We start from the raw sequence: 27,767 nt of genomic DNA on the forward strand, positions 1-27,767 counted from the left end.
TTGGATCTTGTTGGTCACTTGAAGGTTGATTTATGCTTTTCACAAATGAACAACAGGCGATACAAGGGCTCTGGCTTTGGTTGAAGTAGTAATAAACTAAGTATATGGGACTTTCCATTTGAGCTGACAGTTCTTGGCTAAATCTCACTGACAAGCAGTTTTCAATTATTACTGTTCCTATGTGGCTGAATGGTGTAAGTTGTCTTTACAAGCACCTAATTTTATTCTCTCCATTTACATCATTGCTGCTATTGCTTGTATCACAATTTTTAACTCTTAACTGTAAACATTCTTCTAAGAAGTTTTGTAAGCAGTATCATCTATATATATATATATATGTATATATATATATGGCATGCCGTTTAGGAAATTATATATATAATGAAACTTGATATATATATAATGAAAGTCGATATATATATAACGAAACTCGATATATATATAATGAAACTTGATATATATATAATGAAAGTCGATATATATATAATGAAACTTGATATATATATAATGAAAGTTGATATATATATAATGAAACTTGATATATATATATAATGAAAGTCGATATATATATAATGAAACTTGATATATATATAATGAAACTTGATATATATATAATGAAACTTGATATATATATATAATGAAAGTCGATATATATATAACGAAACTTGATATATATATAATGAAACTTGATATATATATAATGAAAGTTGATATATATATAATGAAACTTGATATATATATATAATGAAAGTCGATATATATATAATGAAACTTGATATATATATAATGAAACTTGATATATATATATATATATCGACTTTCATTATATATATATCGACTTTCATTATATATATATCAAGTTTCATTATATATATATCAAGTTTCGTTATATATATATCGACTTTCATTATATATATATCGACTTTCATTATATATATATCAAGTTTCATTATATATATATCAAGTTTCGTTATATATATATCGACTTTCATTATATATATATCAACTTTCATTATATATATATCAAATCTTTTTTTCCTACCGAGCCCCGGAAGGGACATGTCCGTATGGCGAAGCGACAATGAAGGACACTCACCCGGACGAGAATTTTATTGAGTTTTATTTTGAAATCGGCCTGAAATACACAGACATTCAAGCAGTGCGATGCGCTAAGAGTCTGCCATGCAGACCAGCGATCCTGATAATGGTAAGTTTTATTTCTCCAACATCCTGCTGTTATCCTACTATGAATACGCTAGCTACAACAGTCCCACATCAGTATTATGAACGTTCCGCCAGCTAACGCGGTCCGGACACCGGATCACTGATTAGAGGTTGGCTTTGAACTATTGTTTGCCAGCCAGTTAGCCGCTGGTAAGCTAACAAGCTATGAAACAACTCCTTATAAAACCGGAGGAAAGCAGCAGCAATATTTCAGTCCAAGACCTGTATTCAGAACCTCCCACGCTGTTACACAATGACCCATTAATCATATTACTGAACTATATGGTTATCATTGAAATTTTCCTTGAAGAACCAGTGAACTCTTTGCGAACACATTTTAATTTATGTGTTGATTATGTTTCGTATCAGTAATACAAGTCTAAAAAACTGATTCAAATGATCAAGTTAACACAATGAAGTAAAGAGTACTGGTAATCTGCAGCTATTTTCATAATTTCAAGGTAAAATTCTGATGTGTGATTTTCTAGCTTTGCAGATGTGGAAATCCAATGCACTGATTTCTTATACACAGATGCTTTTGGTGTTTTTTGTTGTAAAATAAAACAAGGCATTTATCACTGTTGGAAATTATTACAGGTATTATTTGTAACACTTTCTAACATTGTATGGACAAAGCAATAAATCAGTTAATGGATAAAATCATTTGTATTACAGATGCTATCAACAGCATGTCTTGTTCATTTTATTAAGTTGTCGGCCTTGGATGATGAGGTCCAGTTACCAGGAGCACTAGTCTGCAGCTTACTGGTTCCGTCCTGCAGCTCCTCCACGCCGTCCTCCTCTCTACAGACCAAATCAAGTAAGATCTGTTTAGACTATGCAGACATCAACATGATCAGTATGTTATCTTTTGACCCATCCTAAAATCACAAAATAGAACATTTACTTTAAGTTAACTGTGTTTATGAAAATAGAAAATAATTACTGACAACTAGTACTTTTTGGTGCTTTTATGCAGGAAAAGGGAACCAGGAAGCTGCTTTGGATCCTCTGCAGTATCTGGAGAGGTCAGAGGAACGGTTCTTGGAACAGATCGGAAGACACCAAGACGTGACCTCTGCCATTCTCCAGAACATCCAGAAGATGAATGAAAACCTTGGTTGCACTGATGGGACGCATGGTGTCGGTGCTGGAGCAACTGTCCCAGAATTAAACTGCATTGTTGACTATTGGCTTTTCTAGAAAATAAATCTTTTTTAGTACTTCACCTGTTTTGTATTTTACTCATGCACTTTGGGTGAATAAACAGAAATTTGTGATGAGAGATGCAAATTTTGTCAATAATCTACAGAGACTTTATTCAGTGTTCAGTGCACACTTTTGTTACACACATTTTGACAGATAAGCAGTTGTGCTTTTCAAGCAGATTTTAGTCAGAAACATCAGTAGCATATGTGTTTTTTTTTACTGTTACACCAATCTAGGTAGATAAACTGCACTACTGCAGCAGACATATTATTGAAATGTGCTTCTATTATGTGTCTACATACACTGCTCACAAATAGTTATTCAACTTTTGGGTGAAATTGATGGAAAATATAAAAAGTGCATGCTTTAGTGATATATCATAAAAATAGGGTATTTAACTAGAAACATGCAATAGTGATTTCCTCATCTCAAAAAAATTTATTGAATCAAAAGCTAACAACAGTGGAGGGTATGTCACAATAAAAATGTCTCAGTTTGGACAGAACAGCATCCTTCAGCTGAAATCCAGTACAATTGTGTCCCACCAGTGGCGTGATCATGGATGTGTCCAGGCAGCAGCTGACCTCTGCCTCGTAATTAGCCTTAAGACCAGCTATAAAGATAAACATAGATATTATCATTATCATCAACATATGGTGCATGTGTTTAACCTTTAAGCTATGTAGGGATGCAAATGTAGTCGAAGCTAAGTAGCTAAGCTAATGCTAACACGTTCAGTGTTCAGAATCAAAACATCTCTAAAAAGTACCTGTTTTCTCAAACGTAGTCGCCGTTCCCTGTGACAACCATGAAGACAGATAATCACAGAAGAGCTCATCTGAAGAGCAAATGTCCAATAAGGTTCCTGTTTTTGTTTGCCATGTCCTTCCAGGGCTCAGTAGGAAAAAGTCTGAATATATGGAATGAAACTTTGAATAGATGGAATGAAAATCTGAACATTCTATATTCCGACTTTCATTATATATATATCTCAACTTTCATTATATATATATATCAACTTTCATTATATATATATCAAGTTTCATTATATATATATCAAGTTTCATTATATATATATCAAGTTTCATTATATATATATCAAGTTTCATTATATATATATCAAGTTTCATTATATATATATCGACTTTCATTATATATATATCAAGTTTCATTATATATATATATCAAGTTTCATTATATATATATCGACTTTCATTATATATATATCAAGTTTCATTATATATATATCAAGTTTCATTATATATATATATCAAGTTTCATTATATATATATCAAGTTTCATTATATATATATCAAGTTTCATTATATATATATCAAGTTTCATTATATATATATCAAGTTTCATTATATATATATCAAGTTTCATTATATATATATCAAGTTTCATTATATATATATCGACTTTCATTATATATATATCAAGTTTCATTATATATATATCAACTTTCATTATATATATATATCAAGTTTCATTATATATATATCGACTTTCATTATATATATAATTTCCTAAACGGCATGCCATATATATATATATATATATATATATATATATATATATATATATATATATAACATGCAAAGTTGAAGAGAAGAGTTATGTAATTCTTGACGTTTCCATCAAAGTCATGTCCACAAGTGCACTCTGAACTCAAATTCATGTAAAACCATCAGAGTGTGTTTTTTTCTTTCACCCTCTGGCTCGGTTTCACTGCTTTGACAAGAAACACGCTGGAGAATAAAAAGCCAAATTAAAGTATTTCCGGCCTCTTGCTGAACTCACTCCTTTCATGGAGAGATTAACCAGAAGTTTCCCTCCAATGAGCACAAGTGACGTCTCACACAGCCTGACGATTTATTGACCGTGTACTCCGGGTCGTTTTAAAAGTCTGTGCAGTTTGTCTGGCTGTTACTATGACGTCAACTCGGAAAGCACCCCCCACCTACAACCCCTGGATGTGGAGGTCTCCTCTTTCACTGTCTATCTTCCCTCCCGTTTACTCCAGTAACATTCCACACCTCGGGGCTTTTGGTCCCACCATTGATACTTTCATGGTCTGTGATGAAATATTAAGGTGGGGCCGACTTTCCCTCCTGAAGCTCAGTTATGTAGCCTCCGGGAACTGATCAGGAGATAAATGAAAGAGGTGGCAACCTTCCTGCAGGAGCCCTCATTTACTTTCCATTAGGCTGTCAGACAGACAGAGAAACCCCTGTCTCCCAACCATCAGTCTTATCCAAACATTTCCCCAAATTCTCCTTGTCTCTCTCCCTCTTATTGGCAGTCAAATCCATTTCTTGTTTTCTCAATATACTGTAAAACTGCGGTGAATTCTGTTACTGTACTTGCGGTTGTGTAGGGGCCAGTGAGGAGTCTTTAGGAGCCTGATACGACGGCCAAACCAAGCTGTTACTGCACAAGATTTTATACTGACACTGCTCACTCTCTCAAATTATGGTCAGAATGACCACACACCACAAATTGCCTGTCTGCCTCTGCCTGTCTTCAGATATCATTCAGTTTAACCCTTTGGAATTGGAAAAAGACACTTAAAAACTCAAGTTTAAAAAATAAGTTCACTGCAACAGTCTTTTGTCTCTTTATCTCCCTTTAGGTCGTCTTTTCCTCCTTCACTCGGCATCATGTTGAGTCCTGTATCTGTCCATGGTCTCTTGACCACACTGCTGTGGATGTGGGTGCTGTGTAATGCCCAGTCAGACTCCGGCAGTCCTGTAATCCAGCTACGTCTCGCGGGTGAGAAGCGGAAACACTACGAGGGCCGAGTGGAGGTTTTCTACAATGGAGAGTGGGGGACGGTCTGCGATGATGACTTCTCCATCTACGCTGCCCAAGTGGTGTGCAGAGAGCTGGGCTACATGGATGCCGAGTCCTGGGCGCCATCCAGCAAGTATGGAAGAGGAGAAGGTAAGAACAATATCACAGAATATATGAGAAGTCTGTGTTAACCCAGTACTATCCAATCAAAACCCTTCAAGGTTCAACTCAAAATCATCACAGCTGATGTGAGGGTTATTGGAAGTTTTTTGAGCAGTCTGCCCAACCCTTCACCTTCAAAGTCTGCATATCTCTGCATACACTTTCATATGTTCCATGGAAATCCTTGAATGAGGTACAGGTTTCCCCCTGTCTGGCTGCTAATGCCCCTCAGACACTGGTTTCCCCATTAGTGGACAACCGCGACACACCAATCAGTTCAGAGCATAAAAGTAAGGGGAAAACTGGAATCACTGGGTGTGTAAACCAGACATAATCTCATCTCCTTTTTTCTGAGCTGTCTTCTTTCTCCATCATGTAGGATTTCCTCCATCACTGTAAAAGCCCTGATGAGATTCCCAACCCTGTCAAAGTGATAGCTGCTGGCTGCTGGTGGTGGATGTACGTTGGTAGCTGTAAATAAAATCAGGGTTCCTTGTTAAAGATGCGTTCCTTCCCACTGGGTTGGCCACAAGCTGCCAGCCACTTCAAAAATAATGTAATTAACTCCCCAGAGCAATACAGTCATTATGGAAATTTTGAGATTCACATTTGAGAAGTTATGTGCCCCATTCATAAAACGCTTCATGCACATACTATTTTAGGAGAAGCAATTAACAGGCAGTTTGATGTATATGGGAGCAGTGGCTGTGTTGAAGGGCGACTGTTAGCACTTCATTTCAGCAGTGGCTTAGGTTCATAAAGATGGAAGCCTTTAGGATTGAGTTGGTGTCCCCCCCCCACATGCACTAGAGAGTCAACAAAATGGCACCTTTTACAGTTTAAAAATTGTGAAATTCCAGTTTTTAATGATAGAAATGGAGGAAGTTTGGTATAATCTTGATATTCATACAGAGAAAGCAAATTTTGTCACTAAACTGAAAGCGGTACAATATGAAGTTAACATTCTCTTCTAATTTGTTAAAGTAGAAGGGAAGAGTCTGTCTCATATCCTGACAATTAGATGTTTGTAGGAGAGTCAGTTTGAAGTGGCTGCATGTGTGTCATCTTGTTGTGGATGGAGACACCTGGCTATTAAAATGATAAGGAGGATTTTCCATTTCCCATCTAATGTTATGTAATGGTAAAAGAAACCACCAAGTGTTTTTAATTGAGCACACAACAGCATAATAATAAGTAGGGACATCCTTTCTGGATGCAGTGTGTTTTTCCTACAGGGATTGTGAATCAGATCCCCAGCTGCCATTGCTCAACTATTATCTGTAACCACAGCTGGTAAAAAACAGAAAATGCAACAGTTTGCAAGTTTAATGATACAGTCTGCTCAACAACTAAATCCATTTTATTCAGACTTTTTTCAGGAACATTGCCGCTCTATCCTCTTTGTTTAATCTTAAGTTTTTGGCTATGTGGTTGACTATAAATCTCAGTGCACAAACTGAAAATTAATGGCTCCTTGTTCTTTTTAGCGGCTTGTTAAATCCATGCAAGACCTCTAAATGATAGATTTAACACAGCAATCTAGATTTATCACATCTGGCAACAGCAAGTATTTGTTTGGACAAAGGTGTACTGAGACCAAGCTGGTTCTCCGTCTGCCGAACACTCAGCTCTTATAAAATGTTCCAGCGGTAGTCGTCTCTCTGCCAGGAGGAGGCTACGTGACCGTATAACATGCAGTCACGTTCCTGGTATGATCACGATGTTCCTCAGCAACATGTTGAGACTTCCAGAGTGATGAGCAGCCCCGTTCGTAGTTTCCATGGCCACAGTTAGGTGGTTTCCCTCATGGCTGGTTCAGAACAGCCAGCTGGACAGCAGATGATCCGCTTCAGCCGTGACAACATTTATTGGCTGGGTTTGACTGAAAAAATGCGTCAGGTTATGTCGAGAGACCAAACACGACTCCACGTGAGTAGCTTTACTGTCCCGATGACTAGACTTCAGTGGAAATGCTGAAATGTAGATGTCAGTATGTTGTGAATCACAGCTCACACTGTCAAAAGATGATGTTTAAACCATTCTTTCATCTGTATTTTTAAATGAAGTCATGATCTCTTATTCAGAAAAGTTACTGGAAGTTGAGAAATGTGGCCCCACGGAGCTCAGTGGGAACAAAGAGTGCTGCAGTAAAAGAAGGGAACATCAACATAACCACATTGGTTGCAGAGTAAACATACAAGAATTTACTAGGGCTACAAATGATGATTCTTTTCATTGTAGAATCATTTGCTAGTTATTTAGGTGGACAATCAATTAATGCTTGGATTAATAAAATGTTATGAAATGGTTGTCTTGTTTTCCTAAAACCATAAATTCTGTTTTCAAATTGCTCATTTTAATTAGCTGTTCAAAACCCAAAGATGTTCATTTCACTCCGATATAAGACAAAACTGAGCAACAGATAAAGAAATAAGAAGTAATATGTGATGAGTCTCTGTGCATCAACTAATAAATCAATCATCTCAGCCTCATCCATCAAAAACTAGACTGGAAGAAACAAAACAAAAGATTAAAACATGCTGGATGGATATTACACAAGAAAGTCTCCTACATCAGAACTTGTGTTTTTTTCCCTAATATCTTTTCTTTGCTTCATTCCAGGTCGAATCTGGCTGGACAATGTGCACTGTACTGGTGCAGAGAAGAGTCTGGCTCAGTGTGAGTCCAATGGCTTTGGAGTGTCTGACTGCAAACATTCAGAAGATGTTGGGGTGGTTTGCACCCAGAAGCGCATTCCAGGATTCAGATTCATCAAGAACCACGCCGGCAGTGATGAGGTACATTCACACGGAGCAACACACACACACACATTCAAAACAGAACATTTACTTTATATGAGATATATCAACTCTGCTCTGCTGTATATTCTGCTTTCACAAAGTTATACATTATCAGTTTTTGTTGGCATTGTCAAAAAGGTGATATTTCTACTTTATGTGCATCATTAAGTTATGGTGTGGTGTACTAGACAGCATTACATTGAAAACATTATATTTTGATCATCTCATGTATGTAATAAGGTGTACCAAATATGAAGAAGCTTCCAGTAAACCACCACGACCACCCGCTATAGCCAACAAAAACTGAAAACATGGAAGCTTTGTTTTACAGAGCTGTCACATTAGATTTCACAAGTGTGCCCGATAAAGTGGCCGGTGAGTGTATGTGCATATAATCTCACACAAATGTTAACGACACGGCTTGGGATCACTTGATCTCAGAATTACAAACTCTCAAGTAGTATCCACACATGGTTCAAGTACCCACATGTAACCTGAACAGATGTTCTGCGCAGTAAAATCTGAACAAAAGATAGGCTCACGATGAAAGAGAAAGTTTATCATAAAGCGCTGCTCCAAATACCTCAAAGTGAAGTATTTTCTTCAAATCCTTCCAACTCTTCAAACTGAAATTGGGTTACGCTATTAAGATGCAATAAATATCTGCTCCTGTGACAAGCAGGTTAAGTGGCTGCTAGGAGGGATTTATGGTGCCAACTAATAAAAAAAGATGTAACTTGAGCAGGAAGCCACTGAAACTAATTGGAACATAACTTCCAAAATTTATAGTTTTCAAAGACTAACAAGTGTATGAAGCTGACTTAGTTGTGGGCAAAACATTATATAAAAAGTAGCACGTACACAACCCGCTTTAATTTAGCAACACATAAATCTTCCTATTGTAAACAGTGTGTCACCACTAGGAAAAGTGAATTACAACTTGGGAAAGCTTATTTGACGGCTCCTGTGTTATGTCATCAGTATGATTAAATAGAAGTAATTGAAAAAAGGTTCCAGTGGATAGTAAATCAGCATGTCTGGACTAAATGAGATATCTGTGTAGATGGTCACATCTTCTGTGGCCTGCTGCAAGTGAAGTGATCCAGAATGGTGCATGATGTTGAGGTGTCCGCTCTAATGAATTCACCAGGCTCCTATTAGTGTATTACTGCCCACAATAGACCCCCGGCTCTCCCACCTGGGATGACTCAGAGGGCTGGAATATCACCCTGTCTGGCTGCAGAATGCGCCTCCGTACTGGATGGAAAGTCAGTGTGGGCTTGAGAGAAAGGGAAGGAGAAGATAAAGTCTCGAGGCATTCCTTCAGCTTGTCTGCAAACAAGCTAATAAAAGACCCCGCCATCGAGGGTTTTCCTATCAAAACCACGCTGATAGAGATGAAGCAACAACTGTTTGGCAGCTTAGAAGAGAGTAATTCAACATTTGCTGCTGTGCTCATATTAGAGTTTTGGTTTGTTTTTTCTGTTTTTTTTTCTTTCTGGACGTGGGGTAGATTTGGCTCCATCACGCAACTCTACAGCAGCCAGAACAGTGAATATGTTTTTTACTTTATTCGGTTAGAATAACAAGCCTGAGGAGAGCATCTGAAATCCTTGTTTGTCTTTCCAATGCCTGGATCAGTCATGGGAACGGAGGGGCAGAAGAAATGAGAAAATTAAATGTTTAATTACGGACTGCTGAATCCTACTGACAACATTCTTATTTTTATAGGTTGGATATGTAAGCAGCAGTCCCTTGTTCCCTATTTGTTCTGTGTATTTAGGGTCTCAGGCGCGTTGCTGCAGTTCATGTCCCCACCCTCTAAATATTTCCTCGGTCTGGCTGAAGCCTTTCAAGTCATGAGGGACAGGAATGGGAAAAAGGTGTAGCTACACCTCTTTAACTATGCTTGAACTGACATTAGTAATGGGCCGCTCTGTTCCTGCAATCTGTTTATTCACAGCATGAATTGACAGTTTGTGCTCAGTCTGGAAAGTTAACACTCCCCACTTCATGCACTGTAGTCTGACTGAAGGTCAGCACTTCAATGATTAAGCAACTGATATTTTTACCACAGTGTAAATACTATTAAACCTTCGAAACTGCAAGCATTTATTTGAAATCTGAAGTGTTTCCCAGCACTTTGTGTCTCCTCCAAACACTTTCAGGGAAATGCTTGTTGATTTTTATATGAAATTTGAGTCACATGCTGCAACTTGTTTTACCAGCAACTTCTTCTGGTAAGCATTTATCAGTTTTAAGCGGTGCATGTTGGGGTAATTGCGAAGGTCACAAAGTGGCTTCCAGCAGCTCTGATTTTGGTTTTGTGAAGGTTTCATCTTGAGACTGTTTTACTGTATACAGGGATATATGAGCTCTTTCTGGTGAGTTCAGCTTTGACCACAAATAATAGTCTGCTGAAAAAATCAGCTATTCTAAATGAAAACAGCAGCTTCCACTGGCACGAGCTGCTTGAGAAGAATTTTTGCAGAGTCAGTCAAAGACATATAGTCCTATAAACATGATTGATATTAGGGGCATTAGCATCTATGAATTGAAGCCATTAGGCCAAACGACTGTCAGAACCTCATTTAACCTCTGACCTTCCCAACTTCTGCTTGGTGGAAGCAAGGTGAGTCGTTTTTACAGTCTGCTACTGATCTGACCTCTGGAGACAAAAGCCACGAGTCTCGCCAGTGCAACCGTTTCTCAGCTGCTTGTGCAACACTCCTAAAACAACAACAGGACATACATTCCTCTGTGAGCGAATCACTGTCATGAATAATTTTAGTTATTTTAACATGCAGCATCTAATACTCCTCCACCATTCCAACAACAGTTCCCCCGAGTCTGTTTAGCTTGGCGTGATGCATAGTTTTGATTTTGTCCGTCAATCCCAGCACAGTCACTTTATTATTATTATCGTGTGTTTGTTTCTCACAGAGGCGGGAGATTAGGACGGATGAGAGGGGGTACAGTCAGTAGGGGGAGGCGGGGAGGGTCACATTTGTAAGCAGAACCAAGCACTACGATGCCAGGAAATTTTGTTTATTCTGTGTCAGAACAGATGATTCAACCACCATGATCAGATGTTCATGTGGGATTCACACAGTGCATTTAAGGGTAGTGTCATTTAAGGATAATTATAGGTTCATAGTAAAGTTCGATAGGAGTCTTTCAAGAACGCTCTCTCTCTGCGTTTCTAAGAACTTGGCATCGCTGTTTAGTTGTGTAATCTTTGCCATCACATTGTTTCTCATGATGCTGGAATCACTTTAATTTGTGCCTCTTTTTATTATTCACAAACCAGTGCAGGTGAAAGCAAACAGGCAATTTTCACATAAATCAGTCTTACCCCGCTGCTTGCAGAACCTCATACAGGATCATAAACAGATGACGAGTCTCACTCAGTTCATCTTCAGGAGGGAGGTGAAGTGTTCTTCCTGAAGGGATGGGAAAGAAATGATCAGCAAAAGCAGCTGCAGTCAATCACCACACCATTTAGCATGTTTACTTCAGCCGAACACTCTCAGTTAAAGTCAGCAACTCAGACGTCAAAAGCCAGTCGAAATAACAGAATGCGGCCGTTAAAAGCCTTTAGATTCTTTACACATCCAAACAGGGCAAAGGTTGCATTTCTCCATCAGGTGTGACGGTGTCTGCTTACAAGAATTTCACTTCTTCACATTCTCTGCTAAACAACAAAAGGAAACCTGAGTCAAAGCTGGACTTGCCTTCAGTATGATGTATGCAAAGGCCTGTGAGGAGGAGAGTGGTCGAGGGGAGAAAGGGTTGATGCCTGTCAGGAGGCTGAAGCCAGTTTATCTCCTGCAGACAGTCAAATGCACCACATGTTCAACATGTGTCCTCAGCTCTCCTTTTGCTGCACAGTGCCCAGCTTCTGACTTTCATTATTCCTGCATACTTTGTGATGTAAAAACTGCATATTTTGTTTATGCACTGAAGTTGTTTCATGGTATGTGAACTGCAGATCCATATCAGGCCTAAAGTATGGATATTACATGATTTAACTCTGTGTACCTGAGCATTTTCTGGGCATTTTATTGCTCCTGTCACAATTTTACTCACTGTAGGATCATTTTCCTGCACTTCAATGGAAACAGTAGCTGGAAATAGAGAAAACTGAGAAATGTATTTTCTGCAATAAAACAAAGTCATAATGCAATAAATCTTAAAAAAGGAAAAAACTAAAATTGAATTTCTTTGAATATTTCTACAACGTTTTTGCCTACAGGTGTTACCATTATTTGAAAAAATCGGCTTTACATACCATAGATAACTTATTATTTCTTTCCATGCTTGTCTCTAATCTGCTCTTTGTACACACATCCTGCAGTGCAGCCGAAAAGTCCCTAAATTTTTGTCATCTCACTGTTGGTCACAGCTGAGTCACTAATGGTTTCCACGTTGCGCTCAGGAGCACATAGATTTTTTCCTAACAAATGCTGGTTAGTGTCAATGTTTTTTTCTTGACTATTTTTTTTATATAAAAGTGATTCTGGTTGAATATTATGATTTGAAGCTTACATTTGGTTAAGTTTCTCGACATAATGGCCTGTCACAGATGAGTAGTTCAAGGATCGTCGAAGGGTTCTTTCTGTTTGACGATTTTTTTAAAGCAAGCATATCTGTCAAACCTACCTTTGGGATTCAAAGGGTCAAGTTATCCCAATGTAAGTGTTAATGAATCACTTAAAATATTCTTAGTTTTTCTATAATGCACCAACCATTCTATTGTGTCCCCAAACTACAGTTTTGTCTCGTGTGACATTTTGTAGATAATCTTAGTCATTTTCTTGTCAAGATGAAAAGATCAATAACTCTAATATCAGTCATTTATGTTTTATATGAAGCTACAGGCAGTAGATGTGTTGCTTCATCAAACTTCGCTTAAATAAGCTACCTTAGCTGCATCAAAAGGTAACAAAATCAGCCCATCCATCATCCTTCAAGCTTATCTGGGAACATTTTGCATTTTTCCAGCTTAATCTGTGCAAGTGCTAAAGTCTAAACAACGGCAGATTTTAGTTTTGCAGTGAGTTTTGTGCTGGATTTTTTTCTTGGTCGTATCACGAGTTGGTGGTCTGGAAAACACGTGCTGACGAGACTCCTACCTGTATTTGAACACATTATTCCTACATGTCAACCACAAATGATTGTTTTTGCACTTCTCCTTTGTATTGTTTAAACAAACGAGAAACAGCGTGTCAGACTGTGTTTTAGTGTCTTTATTCTAAGCTAAGCTGTCCAGCTGGTGGCTGTAGCTTCACATTAAAGGCACAGACACAGGCATGCTCTCCAAAATATGAAAAAAAAGTTCCTTCGATTAAATGAGCAGGAATTTGAATGTAGAGAGACAAATCATAGGTCTGTGTTTTAATATCTTTTTAAAATCTATTTTATCTGACACAGCCTGTTGTGCTGCAGCCATGTAAGTCCAGTTTGAGATGAGCTGTGTGCGTTTCTTTTACTTTTCACTACCACGATGGGAGCAATATACTCTAATAGATGTTCCAGATGCAAAGCACACAAACACACACACACACACACACACACACTGGGGGCCGGTGAGGCTGAACGGGGTGGGGCAGATGTGAAAGTCATTTCAAAGAGCCTCAATGTTCTCTTGCTTTTCATCTAAACTGTGCTGAGATGAGCGTTCATGCTTGCCATGTATCGTAAGCAGGGGGTAGGTGAACGGGTGGCTGTGAGGGGGCACGTGCAGACGAACGTGCAGCAGAGCTGGAAGTCTGAATAAAGTGGAAGAAATGCACAGTAGTGGAAGCATTAGTCAGACGCTGGCTAGACCACAGCCTCATGTTCACACATCTACATTCTGAGGGGGACCCAGTCAGAAAAACAAGTCTGCTCTCCAGTTGGAAACAGTTCAGTAATGCTCGGGGCTCACTTCAGAGGCTACCATTGAGGAGATCTGAATGAAGAATGTTTTCTTTTCTTTTTTTTTCCTCAGTAGCCGTTTGCAAACATGAATATGTGACTTTATTATTATTTGTAGGAGGAAAAAAAGCAGCCAAATAACCAACTCTCTGCAGTACCACAGTCAGAGAGTTACAGTAAGATGAGGTAATTTTGTAGGAATGTCCAGTTGAGGATTTACCCCTGGATGACCTGCAGGATGGAAAGACTCATTACAAATGAGTTTGTGTTCACACACATTTAGGCTGGTCTGTTTGCCAAGGCGGTCAACTGTCACACTAACCCATCCTGAATTTCAATGAACAAGTTTGAAAATTTGATTTCTTGTGAAGCATCACAGTGAAAGATTGAGTTCATCATCTTAAGGCTCATATCTCTGCACAGTAAATGTGAAGCTACTGTCAGCTGAGTATCAGTTTACTTTAGCACAGTGACTGGAAACATGCAGAAATAGCTACAGCGCTGTTCAGAGGTGACAAAATCCAGCTACCAGCAACTCTGAAGCTTATTAACCGTCTGAAGCCCATGCAGTTTCTGAGCAATTTGTGCCCATCACATTTTGACTCACAGTTGGCTAGTTTCTTACCGCAATAAAAGGTTCAGTTTCTTTGTAGAAGCAACACAACCATGGCTAGAAGTCAAGATAACTCAAAAATGTCTTGTGCAGTGTGACACAATTGTAGCATAAATCAAAAGAGAATAAAACACAAAAGCTGAAATTCTTGGATTGGCTTTTTTTTAAAAACTTGAATCAATATGTACAGCATTTCTTACTATTATTGAAAAGATAGTGCCTCTGCATACTACAGATATTTTACTACTTTTATGCATTTCCATATTTGTCCAATATGTGCTATGTGTACACACAGCCTGCAGTTCAGCCGAAAAGTCACACAATTTTTGTCACATGACGGTTGGTCACAGTAGATTTGCTAATGGCATCACAAATCTGGTTAGTGCAAGCAGTTTATTTTTGGCAGTTAAGAAAGAGATGGGTAGAAATACATGATTTTACTGAAATATTATAACTGTATCCTTAGATTTGGACCATTTTCCCAATGGACTGGCACATCATTGATGAGTAGTTCAAGAACTGTCGGAAGGTTGAAACTCTTGTGATTCTTCCTGTTTCCACAGTTTAATTTTGGTGATAACACGCCTTTCGAAGCCGGCAGTGCATTTTTTTTGGGTTCATCTAACTCTTAAAAAAGAATAAAATGTCCTTCCATGCCTCTCAGCAGCTCTGTACTTCCAGTAACGGTAAGGTAATATTATAGATTTCTTGCAGTTTTTAGTCGTGAACCTGTTCATCCTTGTTCTTTGCACTGCAGCTGGATTTTTATAGTATTTCTCTACAAAAAGTGCTAAAAAAGTGACCAGTGTGTAGGTTTGGGCTTCAGCCAAGCAGGATTATGCTGACTTTAGGTCTGGTGGTTTTGGGGCGGTGGGGGACGCCCGGACTGCTTCCAGCTGTGCATATCTGTCTTTGTCTCACACATTCAGACAACCAGTTTCCTCCCTCTGAGCCAAACACAACACCGGTCAGACCATCTCAGTGCCCCTTTCACTCTCACCTTCGAGCTGTCTAATTTGTTAATCTTCACTTTAGTAATATTTTTTTTTGGATTGCATGTTCTTTATCAGGTGTACCTTCTTGTTTCTTGTCACATGTTTGTAATTGGCTTCACGTGTTTTTTATTATACTGGATCATTTCTTCATCATTCCCATCTTGCAATTACATCGCAGCAAAGAAAACCAAAACACTAAAGATAGGTTTTAAATTGAGAACACCAGCTCCCTGCTCACGATCACGTTCCTCACCTTCCCATCCTGCCAGCCACTGACGGAAAACACTCTGTCATGCTATGGTCAGCGGGAATCTCTTCATGAAAGAGTGGTTTTTACCCGCTCTGACTGCTGCAGTCAGTGGGAGGACTGGGGTCACAGTGGAAACAGTCTTAGTGGAGACTCCTCCTGCACTTTTCGTCTTGAATGTTGAGAGACCCTGAAGCCTTGAACATTCCCTCAGGCTGACGCCATCTCAGGAAACCACCCTGTGGGCAAACATTTGATATTCTGGGAGACGTGCCTGGATGTTGAGTTTTTTCAGCGTAAAAGAAACTGGCTGTTATGAAATTACTGAGATCAGCATTTGCATTCCACACTGGAGCCCAGAGTTTGGGCTCTTCTTGGCAGCCAACAGTGCAGCTTTACACCCAGTCAGGAACTGACCGCAGCATTGGGCTCTTGGAGGGAAATGAACAATGGCATGGAGTTATTAGGGAGCTGTTTTCTCAGGTCAAAGGTCCATTTCTTCCTAAATTAGGGCTCGTCAGGACACATGATGCTAATTGCGACCCTCAGTCAGACCAGCTGACATTACAACCCTGTATAGCAGACCATGGACCACCCATAGACAATGTGTCTTCAGTTCATTTTATCTTCAGCCTCTATTTTAAGTCTCATTTTACAGAGTTTCCTGGATTCTGTTTTATTTTGAACTTCTTCTATCACTGCTTACCCTTTTCAGATAATTTGTGAAATCCAAGACGCTCGAGGTGAAATCTTTGAACAGACATTTGACCTGGATTCCACACTTCCCCGAAGGGAAAAGATTTGTGTTTTTCTTTGTATTATCTACTGGTTAGTTTCAGTTCATTGTTGCAGCAGTGAGAATACGGACATTGATACTTTATCTGAACACCCACTCACTTATCATGCATGAAACATTCCCTTTCAGCGCTTTTTCTAAGGGAATCAAAGCGCTGTTAGCTGACTTTGAAAGAACTGTGCAGGATGTATGTTGCTCACAACACAAACTTCCTATAAGTCCTTACAGCACAACTTTAAACTACGAACCCAGTGAAGATGATGGAAAAATTCCAGACATTCATCCGACCTGCTAAGGCCTCTTTGCAGTACTTAGCAAGTTGAAACAAAATTTTATCTGCAGATTTCTCAACTTGACTTGTATTGTCAAGAACAAACTGAACTGCAGAGTCCATAAAAGGCCAGAGTGTGATTCCCACACAGCACAATCCTCCTAAATGACTCATAGGCTGTTGTGTATTTACAATACATCAAGTACACGTGAACTCAACATATACAAAGAAAAGCAGAAAAAGCTTCCTGCCTTTTTGACACATGATGGTTTGTGTGACCTTATGTTCACTTCACTAATTATGTAACTGTGTTTATAAAGCAATAGCACTCTGTCAGCACACTTTATGCAAACTTCAGCTGGATCTCAGTATGTTAAATGTATTGTAGCTTTATAGGTTTCACAATCTAATTCACAGGAATGTGATCCAGAGGAAAACGCCTCCTAAGAGTGGAACAGAGAGATTCTATTGCTCAAGTGATGAAAGTACATTCTCAGGGGAAATGTGAGGGTGATGTAGCACAAATGCTGTCTAAATATTTCACATAAAACCAAAAATTTAACCTTGAAGGAAAGTCAGTTAGGATTAATCATCTAGGGAACATAAATAAATGTTACTTTTTTGCTTTAGATAGAGTTTTCGACTTCATCGTAGTGGTGGACGTTCCACCCACAGAGCCGAGAGTGCAAAAATGACATGTAAACTTAAATCATTATTGCCTACATTCGATAAGTCTAAAAAATGGAGCATCCTATTTAGTAAACTCATACACTGTGATTTATGGTGAGCACAGCTGTCTCCAACACATTCAAACTGTTTATCTGTTACCTGGGAAACAGCCATTAAACATGTCTTCTGTTCTGTCGGTCAGGGTATGACGGTGCAGGTGGAGGATGTGAGGATCAGGGCCACGTACTCTCACAGGAAAAGGATTCCCATCACTGAGGGCTTTCTGGAGGTGAAAGATGGAGGCAAATGGAGACAGATCTGCAACGAGGAGTGGACGGAGATGAACAGCAGGGTTATATGTGGCATGTATGGCTTCCCTGGGGAGAAACGCTTCAATACCCGACCTTACAAGTGAGTCAAGGCCGAGCAGCAGCAGGATTCAAACAAATCGAATTAGATGGAATGAAAGTCTCCTCAGAAATGAAATCCTAACATAAATGTTTCATGAATTCATTTCATGACCTGCTTCTTCCAGTCTTTTGGAAGTCTAAATTAAACCTATGACCACCAAAGCACACAGGTAAATGGATTAAATACACACCCCTGTTAAAAAATGGAAAACAAAGTGTAATTTAAAGTACACCACACATTTTTGTGCAATATAAAGATGTTGTTAAAGATATTGCTTTTTTGGGATGCACTTTTAAAACTGTTTTTTGATCTCAGTCCATTTAGAAATGTTTGGTTTATACCAAACCAATGCCAGAAAGCGTTACATAATTGAATTTGTTTACTCTGGTTATCACTTACGCCTTCATCCAGTTTCTACACTGAAGTTAAACAGACTTTGGTCTGTGAATTTTGACAAGGAGCCAAACATTGCCAGAGGAAGTTTTAGCAGATGAAAGATGAGCCTTGCTGGGAGGTGCAATACGAAACAGTGGCTCTTTTGGCTGGGTCTAATTGTTTCCCTCTGAGCAGGACTTTTAACATGCTGCTTTTCTTAAGTGTCAGAGGCAATATGTAGCCAAACACACTGAAGTACAGCTGTTTTGTAAAAAAAAAAAAAAAAAAAAAACTTCTGATTTGCCATTTTTATCCACTAACATGGGAACTGAAGATCCAAATCAAACAGATGCTCAATGTACATGAGAAAACAATCACATGAACAAATCCAACTTGGATGTTACAGTCTGCAAAAGCATCCTAGAACTTACATCATGTAAAAATAGTGGAATTAGAATAGATGTATGTACAAATACCAATAATCAGTGGGATGGCCATGGGTGATGTGACCAGGTCTGGATTTGTCTCTTGCTTCTGGTAAAGATCACTTTGATTAAACAACTTCTATAGTTCAAGTTTTGGTAAAAATGATGTCATTTGATTTGATACTAATCTTACATATGGATGCTTTTTAACTAAAGGAAACATTGGACACATCAAACCAGCCTTTAACTTTGTTTATCACTGGAGATCACAAAGCTTGTGTGGTTGTAAAGCTCGTGACGCTGCTGTGGTCTCACATGGTTCACTGTTTAACGGAGGTGAAAGATCACATCCAGTCTGTTTTTAATCTGAAGCAACAAAGAGCAGTTCCAAGAAAATTAAACACTCTCAATCTAAATCGGGCATCGGTTCAAATCTCCGCGGATCACAGTTTGTTCTAACCAACATTGAGCAACATGTTTACAGCACGTGAATAAGCTGCGAGGACTGAAAAGGCTGTAAATATCGCTCCCGCTGCTTTCATTACATGGTCTGCTTCTTCCAAGGCTCGGACCTGCTTCAAGGTTCGCTGTTGTTGGGTCTCCTCAGTGACCCTTAGCTGATGACTTCCATTCAAGTGTGGGGTCATGGGAATGTTAAGCTATTCTCCCAACAATACTCCTATTGTGCCTCACAGCATAGGATGAGTATTGTTTAATTCCTCACGCTAGAAAAATAAATTTCTCACTTCCCATAAAGCAGCTATTAAATATTTTGCAAAAGCGTGAGAAAGAATGGTAAAATATTTTATGTGATCTTCTACAGGATGCGGTGGTCATTTTCAAACCATTTTTGTTCATGGCATTTCTGAATGTCTTTTATTCTTACCATTCTAGTGCGGAATGAAAGTATTTCTTTTAGACATCGTACATAAAGTAGAAAGCCCTACACATCCATTCATTACCACTGTTAAGTAACTCTGTTTTGACAACTCTTTCAGTGAGTGATGACTAATGTGTGTTTAGTTCAGGGTCAGAGCCTAACACTTCTCAAAACACTCTACGTAACAGCTTTGCCATGCAGTGATGACAAACCAGAACAAAAAGACTGACTAAATATTGACTATAAAGGATCACCTTTCCAAAGCAAGTTTTAAATCTGCAGCTTTTGTTATGAACTGATACTGACAGCTTCCCAAAAAATTAGAAAAATGTCCTTTATGAGCCCTGAAAGCAATGATATGGTCTCTAATGTGGCTTGTAAGTTTTCTGAATTAATAGAAAGTTGTTTGTATTATTGTGTTCTTCCCTCTCAGACTGCTGGCCAAGCGGCGTAAGAAGAACTACTGGGGTTTCTCTGTCAACTGCACTGGGAACGAGGCCGACCTTTCTGATTGTAAACTGGGCCACGAGATAGAGCTGAAGGGCAACGACACCTGTGAGCAGGGTATGCCGGTAGTGATCAGCTGTGTGCCAGGACGGGCCTTTGCTCCGAGCGTCAGCATGGGTTTCAGGAAAGCCTACAGGGTGGAGGTTGGTCAGATTACACACACAAACACACACACACACAGGCTATCATTAGCTGCTTTAACAAAAACTATACAGAAAGGTCTTGGCGGTAATGTGGACTGATAGAACTCTTATCTAATTACTACCGGGGTGCATTTTGACATAATCAAACACAAGCATAAAATCTGAGCTTCAGTGTTGATAAATACTGTATACTGTATGTACAAATACAAAGAGCATGTCTGTGTGACTTCAGGCAGCAGATTTTGGTGCTTTTGTTCGACTAATCAGAGTCAGGCGCATGGAAAAAAAAATCAAATGTTTCTAATACAAGAGTGATTCCTTCTGGAGGACTGACTCTTCTCTTGTTGGAGGACAATTGTAAACTGAACAACATCAACACACTCCCTGACATTTCGGCACATCAGATGTGCTGCCACGTGGTTGATATTTGTGTCTCTGATCAAAACTGGGCACAGTGCAGATGCTTGTGTTTGTCTCCTGACTCAGACACCATAAATTTGTCTGTTATCCTAAAACAAAGACATGAATCTGTTGCTTTGCAAGTGCAGTATACTGTTACATCAGCTAAAGAAGAAGCACAAACACATTTATGGAAGTACAGAGTTCAGTATGCACATAATATACTATCCTATAATCATGATCTTGACATGTTTCCAGCCGTGGATTACAGCGTTTCTTGCTTATTAATCCAGCTGCCCTGTAATCAAGCATCTAGAAAACATCTGAATGGAAGAACACCAAACACTTAGGTCACGTATACATTTAAATTATCAGGATTCCTTTTATGATGTTTGTTTTGTTTGGACCGGAAAATGGTGAATATAGATGATTTTAGTTGGTGTTTTATTGACATGTGAAGTGCTGCTAGCATTATTTTGAGAGTGGTGCATTGTTTTTAGTCTTTTTAAGTGAGCTAAAATTATATCTCGTGCAGACTAAGAATGTTGCGCCAGCGGCTACTGGAGTTGAAAACACCCTTGTCGTTCGTGCATATTTTCAGAAAGTGACCAAAAAGACTTCCTTCATCTATTAATTTTATTTTATTTTACTTTTTTCTAATCCTGTTGCATTAAACAATAAGTTCTTGATTATTTTCATTCATTTTACCTTTTTGTGTGCCGTTTTAGCAACCCTTGGTGCGTCTAAAGGGTGGAGCTATGATCGGTGAAGGCCGAGTGGAGGTGCTAAAGAACGGAGAGTGGGGAACAGTGTGTGACGACAACTGGAACATTCAAGCTGCCACCGTGGTGTGTCGAGAGCTGGGGTTCGGCAGCGCTAAAGAGGCTCTGACTGGCGCCCGAATGGGGCAAGGTACCTACAGATTGATCAGCTTGCATCAAAGCACTTTTATATGTGCTTCAGTAGCGAGCAGAAAGAGTGAAGTGACCACTATCACAATAAAAATAAATGAGAAAATATTCTCAGATACAAATACACAATGAAGTGTAAAGTAAAAATGCACCAAAAAGGGTCAAATGCTAACAATAAAAATATACAATGAACGCGGAAACTAAACTTCAGCATGTGAAAATAACTCAATGAGCAGCCAAAAAGCAAAACAAAATAATAATATAATCTTTTTTTTTTTTTAAAGAAAAACTCAACATAGAAAAACAATGTTTAGGATGTGAAAGTATTACAAGTCAAAATTTAAAAGCAAATTTATATTATAAACCTTATTTTCAATGCGCCAGTTTATAAACAAAGCACAATAAAATAGCTAATCATTACTTGGTTTTGGCCTAAACACATCAAATTCAAATATCTGTATTGATTTTTTTATAGTATTTAAATATGGGGGAAAAAGTGGATTTACTTCTCTTCAAACATGGCAAAATAAATCAGTTTCAGTTTGATAAACTAGCTCGGCTTACGTTGTTGTACAGAAATGTCAAATATACTGTATTTCTGTTACACAGTCTAGTACATACCTTGGTCAAAATTCTTTTATGTCCACATTTAATTAGTCTGTACCTATTTTATTTATTTAATGAGTTTATAAAACTTTACTAAAAAAAAATCTGGCATTATCAAATTTTCTAAAACAGGTCCTCAGAAATCCAAACCAATCACAACCCTTACAGTTACACTGACACAGTTCCTCTCCACATTTTGTGTTCAACTTAAAGATGGAGTCTGTAATTCTGGATAAATATTGTTGGTATTCAGCTAATTAGCAGTTATTTAGTTAGCTAGCATGTGTCAGATCTATAATCTCGAGAACAAACAGCAAGTGAATGAACCATGAGGAGCTATTCACAGTCTTTCAAAAAGCATATTGGACTAGAATCGCTGATTCCACCTTTAATTATTCGCAGGTTTTAAGCTTTGACGACAGTTCCTATTTAAAATACAATCACTCCAACAAAACCCAACTTCAAGCAGAACTCATTCACAGCTGTGAAAACGAAAGGTGTGGACTGAAAACAGACACCTCCACCTTATCTTTGGCCTTTGCGTTACCACCTGTTTTTGTCTCACTTCAATCGGTCTAGACCTTCAGTCAGCACATAAAGGGATTAGAATGTATGGAGCAGCACATTAGTGTTTATACACTGACCCAGAGCCTGATTCTGTGAAATGCAATACAGCACAGCCTTATAAGAATCATATGTTCATTGGAACAGTTGTTTCTTTCCTCCTGCTTGGTTCTCACAGCAAAACAGAAAACCGCACAAAATGTTCCAGGACAGAAAACGGCCTTTATGGCTTTCAGAGGAGGAATTCTTTGTTGGCGAGTGAACAAGGTTATGTGAGAGATTTCTTTATGGGCTGATCCCTCTATCCAAAAATGGTGCCACAAACACACTTGAAATAGCTGATGGTGTTTGTTTACAGAAGTCGGTGAAAGAGACAAAACAAGAATGTCAGTCAGAGTTTCTAGTAAAGTAGGAGATTCCCTTATTTATATAAAAAGCTAGAAATGTGCTCCCCTACTGGTTAAAATGACACTGATTATTTTTATCTATTATAAAACTAATGTTGAGATTTTTTCATGCCCAATAGCAATTTCCTGTTGTGTTAAGTTTGAGATGCGATTCATTTAATAAAATTTGTAGTCATCTGTCAGAGCTGGATATTAACTGAGCAGTTATTGTGTTCCTCCAGCTGTGAATTTATGTTCGTCCACAGGCTCCCTGTCCATCAGTGGAGACATTCCTGCTGCTCGGTCACATGGGAGAAAACCAGCATGGAGTTAGAACTCACACATGTTATTGTGGAAACTCCTCCACACTGAGGGAATTTTTTTTATAGCTTTACGGGCCCTAAGTGTCTCATTTTCATTTGACATAGCTGACTGCTTGTTTCCTTTGCAGTGTAATTTCAGGGCACGTAATTTGTCTTTGGACAGACTTATTGTTGGAACAAAACCTCGAAGGCAGGCGCTTCTGCTGCTGTTTCAATCTGTTGTAGTGCTCAGTTCAAGTTTGTGTTCTCAGAAATCATTGTGTAAACCAGGAATCAAATTTCTTCTTTCCAGCGTTGGAAAGAGATGACGGTTCTTCAAAGATTGTTTTCTGCAATGTTCCTGACTTTAATGCTCCAGCTGTGTCATAGATCATTTTTTACGTGCCTGATGTCCACCTGCAGGAATCGGGCCGGTCCACATGAACGAGGTGATATGTTCGGGCTTTGAGAAGTCGCTGACTGATTGCTACTTTAACCGTGACGCTCTGGGCTGCAGCCATGAGGAAGACGCAGCAGTCAGGTGTAATGTTCCTGCCATGGGCTTCCACAAAAGAGTGAGTCACTGCTCCTGTCACTGGGAACAAAAGCAAAATGTACTTGCATAACAGTGGAGGAGACATCAGCATACGTTTCTGTCCTCAGCTCCGGTTAAATGGCGGTCGTAACCCCTATGAGGGCCGAGTGGAGGTCCTGGCAGAGAGGAACGGCTCTCTGGTGTGGGGGACGGTGTGTAGTGACAGCTGGGGGACCATGGAGGCCATGGTGGTGTGCAGACAGCTGGGACTAGGCTTTGCCAGCCACGCTTTCCAGGTAAAAACCTTGAATGGAGGTTAAGCCCACCTGCATCAAATCATTCTTAAAATAAGCTTATCTTTACTGCACAGACTGTCAACATAAAAAGAACTCTGTGCTCTGACAGAACATTATTTATGCCCTCATTCCATTTAATTTGAAGTACCTATAGAAAGTACTCAACGCCTTTGGAAGTTTTCCCCATTTAGTGCTTTTTAACACTGATTTGTGGTCGATTTAATTTGGCTTTTTTGACAAGAATTTACAAAAAAGACTCAGTGACAAATAATTTTCACAAGCAATGTCAAATAATTAAAAGCATAAAATATAAAATAAGCAATTTCACATGTTCACTCCCTCCTCCTTCAAATCAGTATTTAGTGGGTGCTCTTTAGGCTACAGCATTGTTTTCACTTTGATGTGAAAGAGTCTTTTGTTTACAAATTCTTGTTAAAAAAAGTCAAATAAAACTGCTCACGATTCAATGCTAAAAAGCAATAAAATGAGAAAACTTGCAAGAGGGGGTAAAGACTTTGTATACTGTAGATGTGAGTCAGTCACACATATTTTCTATCCTGAATTAATCCGTACTCTGTGTTGTAATGTTTGCAAGGGACATTTTGAAACCTTCAAGTCACTGAACCACACTAGACTGCCAGACTAGACTGTATTTGTGGAATACACTGGCCCCAGCAGAAAATAGAACTTAGTTTGTATTTGCATTTTCTAACGCATAGTGAGTATGAGTCAGTTTTTCCACCATTGTTCTTGTTTTTGTTTATTGTTGTAAAAGATTGGTAGAGCTACAGCCGCTTCTATTTTCAGTGTTCAACACTCTTTTTGTACGATGTTGATGCTGTTATAAAGTCAAAACAGATTTACCACGGAGTTAAACTCATGTCATTTTAAAGAAAAGGACACATAGATATAACAGAAGTGCCGGTTTTCAAAAAGTATAAAGGGCTCAGTCTGTACTTTGGGTCTAGCAACTGCCTCTGCTTTCTCAGCTTTCCTTTTTCCTCCCATTATAATGCCACTTTGACAAAGTTTTATTAGTAGCTTAAAAAGTATTACATTGAGATTGCCTTGAAGATAGGAGGAGCAGGAAATGATATGAAAATTACAGCCACGAGAAGCATAGATTAAATCAGCCTCGCAGCACTGCCCTGTTTGTGTGTCTCGGTGTGTGTGCATCACTGAACGCCATTAACTCTCACTTTAACAAACATGAGCTTTACTGATCCCTGGAGGCAAAATAAAGGGATCACTTGCTTGGAAACATCAAAAAACACATAGTCAGCAGGTCACTAGTGGCAAACCTGTGGCCTAAACAAGCGCTGGGCTACTCAACAGGAGCGATGAAAACGCTTTGGCTTCGTGTTTGAAGTTTAGTAGATGTTCCATCAGTAAAACCCCGTGGCAAGACTTGGCAACGTCACAGTCCTGTCCTGCTTACGTTTTTAAAGAAGACCTCAGACCTCCCTTTATATCATGAGGTGAGAGGCTAGTTAAGTTTAAGGTAGTGTCTACAGATACGGACCCGTACCCGTAGCCTGTGGCCTACGGATACGGCACTTTCCCACAGGTACGGGTCCGTACCTGTAGCATCAACCTAAGTTTAAGGCCCCCCAATTGTCTTCTTTATGTTTTTCTATTTTCAGGGGTTTAAGATGATATAAGTCTGGAAAGTATGTGTGTGAATCATGGAGGGGTGTGTTGATAACAGCAGGGGGCTATGACTGGAACTAGTCAATTTATCTGACTAAAGTGCACCTTTATGTGCCAAGTCAAATAATCAGGTGAAGTTATAGTAATAAAATGTTACTTTGTCACTACATACAGTAGGTTGTCATTACATAAGGGCTGTCATGTCGGGAGTGATAAATGTCTGGTCTTTGTTATCAGTGAGGGACCTCAGCCCCTCGAGAGGCTCTTTCCTGTCTGACGTTTTTTAAAATACTTCTCCAGGCAAACCCCCACCGCCAGATGGAACAAATGACAGTCTAAACTATACTGCTTTCTGTCTGCCCTTCTCCTCAGCCCACCAGCAAACACTCCCACATCCATATCCCTCAGCTCCATTTCTTTCTCATGCATCCTCCACTTCCTTGGAAGATGATGGAAAGTATGAGTTTCCCTCACAGAAGGTCTCCCTGTGGTCTGCCAAATGCCGTAATAAGGCTGAGTCAGGACTGTGAGCACAAGAGAGCGAGCCTCTGTCTTTGTGTGTGATAGAGTCTTTGATTAAATTGGCCTTGTGGGATAACTGGCAGTTCATGTCTGCAAATTAATTACAGGAGGAAATTTAAGATAATGTGGCTGTTCACAACAGAGTTCCCACACAAATCTTCCTTTTCACAAACACAGTCTTCATCTGTTTGGTTGCAGCTCACTTGGGTGTAAATGGACGGACCATTTATAACAAAGCTAAAGACGTGATTCGAGGTCAATGGAGAATCATGGGATTTGTTCATTTCAGAATAAACCCTTGTACGCCTTTTTTCTTAGAACAAGATGAAATGATTGATGCTACTCTCATGTCTCCATGCTAAAAATGAAGCTACAGCCAGCAGACAGTCACCACGGCTTAACACAAACACTGGAGACAGAGAAACAGCCTGGCTCTGTGAAAGGTTGTAAATCTCATATGACGATGCGAGAGGCAAAAACTACAGCTAGGTCTCACTTTAGTTTTCAACCACATCAAACACATGTAAATAGAGAGGTGGATTTTGTTAGAGCTGAATGATCCAGGATGTATGTTTCTCCATGTCTTGACTTGATGCCAAGAAACACAGCTGCTGGAATCGGCTATTAACAGTGCAGATGTGAGATTACTATCACCCTTTGTGTCCAAGTCATGATTGCTCAACTGCATAATAGGGTTTTCTATGCTTCTCTTTTATCAGGAAACATGGTACTGGCAAGGAGATGCGTCAGCTGATGCTGTGGTCATGAGTGGGGTGAGATGTTCGGGAACCGAGCTGACTCTGGATCAGTGTCTGCATCACGGAAAACACGTTCTGTGTCCAAAAGGAGGCGGACGCTTTGCTGCTGGAGTCTCTTGTACTCAGAGTAAGAAACGGCACAAAACAAAAACTATGTAAATGTAGGATCCTACATAGTTGATGAGCTTTGCTACATTTTACGGGTTGTGTAGACACATTAACCTTTTCTGCTATTTAAATGTCTCAAATGAAAAAACACAGGTATAAATAATTAAAATGAATGATCTTTGAATTCTGTTTAGCAGCTTCAGTTTTAGGGTCTTGGTATTTTGATGCCGAATGAATCTTGTGATTTCCTGTGGCACTACAAAAGAACAGAGCCATTGCAAATGTGA

The 27,767-nt window shown here is 39.1% G+C and overlaps 1 protein-coding gene across 1 annotated transcript in view; it reads left to right on the plus strand.

Annotated features, from left to right (window-relative positions):
• Nucleotides 1-27,767, plus strand: part of loxl2a (lysyl oxidase-like 2a) — a 33,066-nt gene that overhangs the window by 471 nt on the left and 4,828 nt on the right. The window contains exons 2-9 of the mRNA XM_022200375.2: nucleotides 5,069-5,379; nucleotides 8,014-8,189; nucleotides 17,905-18,113; nucleotides 20,227-20,443; nucleotides 21,571-21,754; nucleotides 24,035-24,186; nucleotides 24,275-24,442; nucleotides 27,334-27,499. Of these exons, the coding sequence (XP_022056067.2) occupies nucleotides 5,097-5,379; nucleotides 8,014-8,189; nucleotides 17,905-18,113; nucleotides 20,227-20,443; nucleotides 21,571-21,754; nucleotides 24,035-24,186; nucleotides 24,275-24,442; nucleotides 27,334-27,499 (1,555 nt within the window). The 5' untranslated portion in view covers nucleotides 5,069-5,096. The remainder of the gene's footprint in view (nucleotides 1-5,068; nucleotides 5,380-8,013; nucleotides 8,190-17,904; nucleotides 18,114-20,226; nucleotides 20,444-21,570; nucleotides 21,755-24,034; nucleotides 24,187-24,274; nucleotides 24,443-27,333; nucleotides 27,500-27,767) is intronic.

The sequence above is a fragment of the Acanthochromis polyacanthus genome, chromosome 5 (assembly GCF_021347895.1).
Source record: "Acanthochromis polyacanthus isolate Apoly-LR-REF ecotype Palm Island chromosome 5, KAUST_Apoly_ChrSc, whole genome shotgun sequence".
NCBI classification, from domain to species: Eukaryota; Metazoa; Chordata; class Actinopteri; family Pomacentridae; genus Acanthochromis; species Acanthochromis polyacanthus.